This window comes from Egretta garzetta, unplaced genomic scaffold (assembly GCF_000687185.1).
Source record: "Egretta garzetta isolate BGI_Z169 unplaced genomic scaffold, ASM68718v1 scaffold719, whole genome shotgun sequence".
Classification (NCBI taxonomy): Eukaryota; Metazoa; Chordata; class Aves; order Pelecaniformes; family Ardeidae; genus Egretta; species Egretta garzetta.
Window position 1 is genome coordinate 78,254 of NW_009260685.1, and position 9,396 is coordinate 87,649.

General features: G+C 54.6%; 1 protein-coding gene across 1 annotated transcript; it reads right to left on the minus strand.

Moving 5' to 3' along the window:
- Positions 1–348: 348 nt before the first annotated feature.
- Positions 349–9,062, minus strand: PTP4A3 (protein tyrosine phosphatase 4A3). Its single transcript, XM_009645885.2, has 5 exons — positions 8,911–9,062; positions 7,182–7,274; positions 2,146–2,276; positions 1,417–1,491; positions 349–926 (listed from the first exon to the last, which is right to left on the minus strand). Exons 1-5 carry the CDS (start codon positions 9,013–9,015, stop codon positions 809–811), a joined length of 522 nt encoding a protein of 173 aa, XP_009644180.1. The 5' UTR covers positions 9,016–9,062; the 3' UTR covers positions 349–808.
- Positions 9,063–9,396: the final 334 nt, after the last annotated feature.

A 9,396-nucleotide genomic window follows, 5' to 3' on the forward strand; every position in this document is an offset into this window, starting at 1 on the left:
TTGGAAGCTATAAATAAGAGCACCCCACGCTTTGGGAGACCCCCTGCTGACCCTGCACCCCAGCAAAGCTGGGTGCCTCAAAGCCCCACCACGGTCCCCAAATTTCCCAGCGCCTCTGTCTTCGCTGCAGTAAGCCCCCAACAAGCCTCATCCGCAGCATCCCAGCTGGCATCAGGGCAATGGGGAGACAGTGAAGTGGCAAAGGGGCTGGGAAAAAGGGAATGGTGTTGGGGGGACTTAGCTCAGCCCTTCCCGTGGCCACAAGGCCAGCACCAAGCTATGAGCCCCCTTCACCTCTCCTCGCTATGACCACCTTCTCCCCCGAGGCCACTGTGCCATCCCCACCTCCATCCCCACCGCCGCAGCCCTTATTTATAGGGAAGAGGTGGGAAAGGGTTTTTCTGGGGGTGCTCTAGCCCTCCTGCTCCCCATCCCTTCTTAGCTGGCACAGCCCTGCCTGCATCACCCCAAACCAAGCACCCTCTCATCCCTCTCAGTGCAACGGAAGGGGAAAGGGAGGAGGAGGAAGGCGATGAAGAACCCGACACGTGAGCTCACTGCCTGCTAACGCTAAGAGTCAAAGGGCAGCACTGCCTTCCCTCCTCGGGGCTGTAGCTGAGTGGGTCCAGCAAGACAACCCTGCTGTGGGTGCTGGAACACGGTGGTGGTGCTCCACGTCCCCCCACCCCAGCCCTGTCAGTGGGGTGGCGCGTGGGGTGCACAGGGCTGGGCGAGGAGGTGAGGGGGTGGGATGCGCGCGAGTGCCCGGGTGTCTGTGTGCACGGATTTTGGCAAGAGGTCATTGAGGTTACATGATGCAGCATTTGTTCTTGTGGTTATGAGGGTCCTTAAATCGGAGTCTCTGCTTTGGTCGGTATTTTTCCAAGTACGTCAGCTGCTTGCTGTTGATGGCTCCTCTACGCTTCCTGCGGGGACAGAGAAGGGCCGGCACAGTCAGTGGTGTCAGGAGAAGACCCCCCCACCCTGAACCCACCCCTGTTGGGGTGCTGAACCCCCCTTCCTGGAGCAGGAAGGGATTTTGGAGGCTGCAGCCTCCTGTGTCCTCTGGGGATGGAGACAGGCACCGACCCCAGCATCCGCCTCATCCACCGGCATCCAGCTCATCTGCCCTGTGGGCCTTAGGACACACGGGGAGCCAGGGAAGAAACACGTGTGGAGGTTGCCCAAAGCGGGGCGCCTGCCAAAAGCCCCCCCAGGGATGCTCCCAGATGCCTCCCCAGCCCTGATGCAAAGGCACAGGGTGCTCAGTGCTGCCCCCACCCCCTTCTCTTCCATGCCAAAAGGAGAGAAAAGCAACCCTGGTGCCTCAAAACCCCCCTGAGGTACGCCAGATCTCTCTGTTTCCTCAGAGAGGGGCTGTTTTCTCCCCCGACACCAAAACGCCGCTCGACTTACTGTCGGATGAACTGGATGGCATCTTCGTACTTCATCCCGCTCTCGATCAAGGCCAGCGCGACGAGGACAGGAGCACTGAAAGGCAACGGCAGTGACGGTCACTCCCCAGCCATGTGGCCCAGAGGCTGACATCCTGTCCCGGGGCGGGGGGCCACATCACAGGGCTATAACGGTGGCATTGCGGGCAATCTCCGGTGCTGGCTTTTCATTTGTAATTTCTTGCCATTTGGCTGCAAGTGCTGCCCAAAGGAAGGGATGATTTTAGAGGTAAAACCCCCAGGATGGGGCTGGCAGCTGTTTGCTGCTCTACTAATGAGCACGAGGACTTTGGAGGCAAATCTGCTGGAAAAGTGGTTGTAAATACACATGCAAAACCTGACCTGTGGTGGGGGGAGCAGCGAAACACAGCGGCTCTCGAAACGCAGCGGCTCCCAGGTGTAGCTGGCAGCATTTTGCAGTATTTCCACAACGACCTCTTTAGCAAAAGCAAAATCCCTGTGGGGCTCTGGCAGCACAGCTCTGAGCAACCCAGGTTCCTCCCCCCCCCACCAGTGCCCAGGATGGGGCCATGAGAAGAGGAAGGAGGAGCTCGGGCAGCGGCCCTCCTTGTCAATGCCTATTCCCGCTAAGGTCTCCTCTGCATGCAAAACCCCTGCTCTAAGGTGGAAGGAGGAGAGCAGGCATGGTTTTCCCTCTTCCCCCTTCATGGGTGGGGTGGCTCTGACTTACCGCCCCAGGCCAGCCACGCAGTGCACGGCCACGCAGCAGCCGGGGTCTTCGCAGAACTTGGTCTTCAGCAAGTTGAGCCAATCTTCCACTATTTTGCTGGGAGGAGGCGCTCCGTCATCGAACGGCCAGTCCTGCAAGGTGGGGGGGCAAGGGAGGGGGAAGAGAGAAACGCTTGTTAGACGCTGGGGAAAAACTCAGGGAATTGCTTTTTACTCAGAGCGGTGGCGTTTTGGACCTCAGCAGAGGGGAGGTGGATCCGTGTGCCGGCAACGGGGCTCGCAGCGCAGCTCCCTGAGGATGTAGCAGCCATACGATAGGGTCCTCCCATCTCTTATGGACAGGTTCAGCCCTCAGGAGCACCTACAAGACCTGCAACGTGGTCCCCATGTCCTCCTGTCTCCGTGGACCATGGTGACCATCACCTGCCTCCTTCCTGATCGCATGACAGTGCTGAGCTCTGAGGAGCTGCAACCCCCATCCTTCCCCCCACCAGCTCCTGTCTAAATCCAGCACTTGGGAGCACCAAGCCACTTTGTAGGAAGTTTGGGCAAAGGTGGCTTGGAGATGGCTGAAATCTCAGGGCCTGATGCGGTGCCAAAATTCAGCTTGCTGCAACACATGGGAGTGAAAGTGAACACACAGCCCCGAGAAGATGCTCTGGGGACCCCCTAAGAACAGTCCTAGAGAGAGAAGAAGGGAGGGAGACCCCTCCAAATGGAGCCATTTAGCATAGAGCATCCTTCAGGAAAGGCTCTCAAGGGACAAAAAAAAAAAAAAAAGTGCTCATCATCTTCTGAGCTTCATCCTCAAGCTGCATGGACTCAACATCGGAGCTTGGTGACGAAGTGGGTAAAACGGGTGCTGCATTAAGCACCCCCTGGCCCTGGGCTCTGCTATGGGGGAGAAGCGTCACCCCCCTTGCCTGTGACTGCTGCAGCATTTTGGGGAAGGGACGGTCTCTCCTCACGGGCATCGGTAGCCAGTCAAGGCTGTATGTCTCTCCCAAAATGGGGAATTCTCTCCCAACATGGATTTGGCAGGAGGAACGTGGCCGCTGGCTATGCAGCAGTGGGAGAGGGGGACGGCAGGAGAGCATTGCTTTGGAGGGCACGTGGCACGGTGATCCCCAGTGAGTGGGAAGCACGGGGCTGTAATCCTCATGTTTGAGGAATGAGTCACTAAGCTGGAGTCATCCTTGGTGTAAGATGGCAAAAGAAGTCGCTGGGCTCCACTTCAGTCTTTGAACCCGTAATGCAATTTCAGCGTGGCTTTGCTAGGAAAGGAGCGTGCTGGGCTTCAGGGTACCCTAATGCTCGAGCCAGCCCACCCTGTGCAGCCCGTGCCCGTCCTCCAAGATCATCTCCTCCCCACGGCACCTGGAAAGCTCTGTTTCAGCCATAAGCCAGGTCACTGGGCTCGCACTGGGGATGATGCACCGTATCACAAAGTCATTGAATGGTTTGGGTTGGAAGGGACCTTCAACGATCTTCTAGTTCCAACCTCCCTGCCATGGGCAGGGACATCTTTCACCAGATCAGGTTGCTCAAAGCCCTGTCCAACCTGACCTTGAACGCTTATAGTGAAGGGGCATCCACAGTGTCTCTGGGCAACCTGGTCCAGTGCTTCACCACCTTCATTGTAAAGAAATTCTTCCTTATGTCCAATCTAAACCTACCCTCTTCCAGTTTAAAACTGTTGCCCCTTGTCCTGTCACTACAGGCCTTGGTAAAAGTCTTTCTCTGTCTTTCTTATAAGCTCCCTTTATATATATTGAAAGGCTGCAATCAGGTCTCCCTGGAACCTTCCTCTTCTCCAGGCTGAACAACACTGACTGTGTCAGCCTTTCTTCACAGCAGGGGTGTTCCAGACCTCCGAACTACTTTCCTGGCCCTCCTCTGGACCTGCTCCAAGAGGTCCATGTCTTCTTGTGCTCGGGTCCCCAGACCTGGATGCAGTGCTCCAGGTGGGGTCTCACGAGACTGGAGCAGAGGGGCAGAATCCCCTCCCTTGGCCTGCTGGCCATGCTGCTTTGGATGCAGCCCAGGAGACGGTTGGCTTTCTGGGCTGCAAGTGCACATTGCCAAGTCGTGTCCAATTTTTTATCCACCAGTACCCCCAAGTCCTTCTCTGCAGGGCTGCTCTCCATCCATTCATCACCCAGTCTGTACTGATACCGGGGATTGCCCCCACCCAGGTGTGGGATCTTGCATTTGGCCTTGTGGAACTTCACGAGGTTCTCATGGGCCCACTCCCTAAGTCTGTCAAGGTCCCTCTGGACAGCATCCCGTCCCTCAAGTATATAAATGGCACCACTCAGCTGGGTGATATCCACAAACTTGTTCAGGGTGCATGCAATCCCACCACCTACATCACTGATGGAGATGTTAAACAGTATTGCTATATCCAACACAGTATATCTATCCTACACCATAAACCTTCCTACAGCAAAACACGCACAGCACTGGTTTCTGCCCCGTCTCTGACCTGCTGGCAGAGCTGCTGAAGCACCAAGTGCTGCCCAGGTGGCATGGCCAGGAGGACTGGCAATGGAGGAGCCACCGGTGAATGTGGCCTCCAAGGAGATGTCCGTGGCACGGGGCACCTGTGTCTGGCACAACTCAGTAACTGCCGTCAGCTGTAGGGATTGCCCAGGATCCCATGCGGCACATGGAGGAGCCAAAATCAGAGAATCATAGAATCATTTAGGTTGGAAAAGACCTTTAAGATCATCAAGTCCAACCATTACCCTAACATTGCCATCCCACCACTAAACCATGTCCCTAAGCACCTTGTCTACCCGTCTTTTAAATACCTCTAGGGATGAGGACTTGACCACCATTTCGGGGAAGAAATTTTTCCTAATGTCCAAACTAAACCTGCCCTGGTGCAACTTGAGGCCATTTCCTTTTGTCTTATTGCCCGTTACCTGGGAAAAGGTGTCCAAACCCCCCCAGGGAGTGCATCCAGGATGGGATGTGGATGCCAGCACCCAGGCACACCGCACCAGAGTTGGGCCTCGACCACCTTGTGCCTATTCCCCAAAGAAAGGGATAGGATATATAGATGTAGTCGCTCTATATAGATACACAGACTATATGTAAGGAAGAAATTTTTTACGATGAGGGTGGTGAAACACTGGAACGGGTTGCCCAGAGTGGTGATGGAGTCCCCATCCCTGGGAACGTTGAAGGTGAGGTTGGATGGGGCTCTGAGCAACCTAATCTGGTTGAAGATGTCCCTGTTCATGGCAGGGAGTTGGACTAGATGACCTCTAAAGTCCCTTCCAACCCCAACTATTCTGTGATTCTGTGATTCTATTTCATATATTTGATGTAGGTATAGAGAGATATGTCTGTATCTGCGTAGATATATCTATCCACAGATACATAGGATATAGATACCGCTCTGTCTGGCTTATATAGTGTCTATATAGTTATAGAAACCTGTATCTTATCTATAGAAACAATATAATTTCTATATAGTATCTTGCATAGTTTCTGTATCTAGGATATAGATATCTCTCCACATAAAACGTATCCTAGGTATGATCTCTCTCTATATAAGATATGTAGAGAGATATGTGTCTCTTAGAGCCCTTCAGACTGAAGGTCTCCAGCCAGAAACAGGGTACAAGGGAGAATGTAAGAGCAGAGATGACGTCCTACATACAGATCTTGTATGTAGGATACAGCTACCTTTCCCTATAAGATATATCTTATAGAGACATAGTACCTATATCTAGAGAGATCTGCATCTGGAGGATTTGTACCTAGAGAGACATAGCATCTATCATCGACATATATGCACAGAATCAGGAGTATGTCAGGAGGATATCACAGAATCACACAGAATCACATAGTGGCAGGGGTTGGAAGGGACCTCCAGAGATCATTCAGTCCAACCCCCCTGCTAAAGCAGGCTCACCCAGAGCAGGTTGCACAGGACATCGTCCAGGCGGGCTTTGAATATCGTCAGAGAAGGAGACTCCACAACCCCCCTGGGCAGCCTGTGCCAGGGCTCTGTCACCCTCAAAGGAAAGAAGTTCTTCCTCATGTTCAACTGAAACCTCTTCTGCTTCAGTTTGTGCCCATTGCCCCTTGTCCTGTTGCTGGGCACCACTGAGAAGAGTCTGGCTCCATCCTCGTGACATCCACCCTTAAGATATTTGTATGTGTTGATGAGGTCCCCTCTCAGTCTTCTCCAGGCTGAACAAGCCCAACTCCCTCAGCCTTTCCTCATAGGGGAGATGCTCCAGTCCCCTCATCATCTTTGTTGCCCTCCTCTGGACTCTCTCCAGTAGTTCCTCATCCTTCTTGAACTGGGGAGCCCAGAACTGGATGCATATCCAGAGAGCTCTCTCTCTCTGTAGGCTATACATAGAATTATACAGAGAGCTAAATAGAGAGGACCTACACACAGAAGACCACCCCAGGAGACACGAGGCACTTCCAAACCCTTTCCTATGCAACGAGCATAGCCTCACCTTCTAGCTGGAGCTGAACTCCCTGGCAGGGCAATCATGCCTGACATCATCTCCCATTACTTATCAGCCAAGATGCAGCCCAGGCAGCTGCCTGCTCTGCCTCCTTGCCTTTCCCTGCTTGCTGCCCGCTTCCTTTCATCCCCCAGAGCTGCACCAGTGGCTGCTGGAAGAGCAAAACCAACACCGCCCCCCCAGTAGATAAGATAAAGCCAGGGGTAATGGGAACCACACGCATCTTCCATGTGGGATCGGGCGCTCTCATCCCCTGGATGCTTCAAAGCCCGAGCGACAGGCAGGGGAGGCAGCTGCCGACTCAACCGAATGAGTCACAGTTTCGGGTGCGTGGGCTGCGCTTTCTTTTTTTTAAGCACCAGCCCCATCTCAGCCTGGGGGAGCGGGGAGCTCACCCGCCTCGCCCTGAGGATGAAGTTGGGCTTCAAGCCCTGCTCCCCGGCAAGCGCGATGCCGATTCGGTCTCTCTGGAAGGTGGGGTGTTTAGCAGACCTCAGGGAGGGGGGATATTTAAGCAGTGCCCATCCCACCGCCCACCTACCATGACGGTGATGCCGTCCTTCTCCAGGGGGGTCTTGTCGTAGGTCACTTCGCACACTCGCACCACTGTGGTGGCACCGTACTTCTTCAGGTCCTGCGGAGGGAAGGAGAAGGAGGGGTCTGAAAAAAGCCCTGCCAGTCGCACCCCAGTTTACCCCAATGCATCCGAGCCCGGCTATGACCACATGGACCCCTACAGACCCTAAACCAGTGCCGTGCCCCATCCTTGAGCAAACCCCTCTGTGGTCCATCCAGCTTGGGAAGCACAAGGGAACATTAAATCCCAGGGCACCACAGCTGCATGGCCACAGCTGGATTTTTACCCAGCACCTTCCCAACTCCTCGAAGTCCCAAGCGCCAATGGAGCTCTTTATTTTTAAGCCCCGATGGCCACACCAGCAGGATCTTTACACCCCAGGCCAAGAAACGTCCCTGACACGAGTGCAAATCCCCCAAAGGAGAAATTATTTGTGCACGGTCAGGTTGCAACTCCTGCTGCAGAAATGCAAGGAGGTGGCTGGGGTGGGGTGGGGGGGGATCCTGGCACACCCCGCCGACCGCACTCAGTGTCTTGCAGATTGCTCAGGGGCTCCTTCTTGAAGACCTCAGCGCCATATCCCATCATCGTGCCACCGCGCTGCAGGCTTGGGTGTGGGACTTGGGCTGTTTCCAGTGTGGCTTATCGCCCGCCGCATGGATTGCCCCCGGATTATGCGCTGGTCTACTGGCCCCAGCAGGCACCGCATGAGATCATCGCCTTCAATGATCCATCTCCTTCCTTCCCCGTGTGCGCTCGCCAGCCCACAGCAAACCCCTGCACACATGGCAGCTCAGCCAAAAACCTTAAGAAGCTGGAGGAAAGGGGAATTTCCCCCCCTTCCCACTGTGCTGTCTCCACCGCCGTGTGTGCTGCATGCGCGGTATGGGGTGGCCATCCCCAAATCCCAACCACCTCGCTGCGGCCCTTTGAGCCGATGGCACTCGCACTTGATTTTTCGGGTGTGCATTGGGAAGGTTTCCTTGAGCTCAGAGGATGCCTCTGGTGCCAGCACATCAGACCTCAATGCGGTTTAGGTCTAAGGCAAAACCCCTTTGCCAGGCTCACGTGCAGCCCCAGGTTCCCCCCACAAAAGCAGCAACAACCCAAAACGACTCCTCATAAGCAGAAACTGCTTGTTTTGGCTCGACTGAACCTGCAGGACACGGCGTTTTCCCCAGGCATTGCTAAAAAGAGCAAGTCAAAGCCTTTTGCTCCATTAATCTCCCCCTACTCCTGGCTCCAGAGGCATACAGCCAGCACCAAGCCCTCCAGCTCCTTGCACACCACCCAATACACCCTCACCAGTGGAAAGACGCTGGAATATTTGGGTCCTTACTGAGGTGCTGGGAGATGCAAGGGAGGTTGTCTGTGTCCACGTGCATCATTGCAAAGCCCCTTGACGTGATGTGCTGGTGGAGCTGGCAGAGGATGTGCCAGGAACGGGGAAACTCTGCTACATCTCCACCATGCCCAAACACCACGCTTGGGGTCTTCCAAAACGTCCTGCCCTAAAAAGCCAGTGGTGATCCAACCCATCACACCGGGATGCTACCAGGGTCATGGTACCCAAGTGGACTTGCCGCTGCCTCGTCCTACAGAGTATTGATCCCTGTTGCATCTCAGCATCAACTCTTAGCCCCAAAATGTGCAGCCAGGCCTCAGTCCCCCTCCCCTTCCAGCCTCCCCTTACCTCCAAGAAGGTGCTGAGCGTGGCGTTGGTGGGGTTGTGGGTGATCAGGAACCTCATGTTTTTGTAGCAGACCTCCACTGGCGCAGGGCGGTTCATCCGGGCCATGGCGGGACGGGAGGAGGGTGAGGTGGCGCTGATGGTGATGGGGGAAAAACCCAAGAAAAGTGTGGCGTGGAGGGGGAAAAAAAAGAGAAAAATCGACAACCCCTCTGCACTTAAAAAATAAAAATAAAACAGAATCGAGAACTCAATATACAGACGTTGTGCAAATAATCCCAGCTCCTGGGAGCGCGCGCCGGCTTCCTCGACACACCGCAAGCTCCCCGGGGGAAAAAGCCAGACGGGAAAAAATAATATTAATGGTATATAATAATAATAATAATTAAAAAAAAAAAAAATCCCTTTGCTGTAGTGTTGGCGTCCTCGGTGTGTGTGCGACGGCGAGCGGCTTTTGCCCCCCCTGCCCCACGCTCCCCGGCCCTCCAG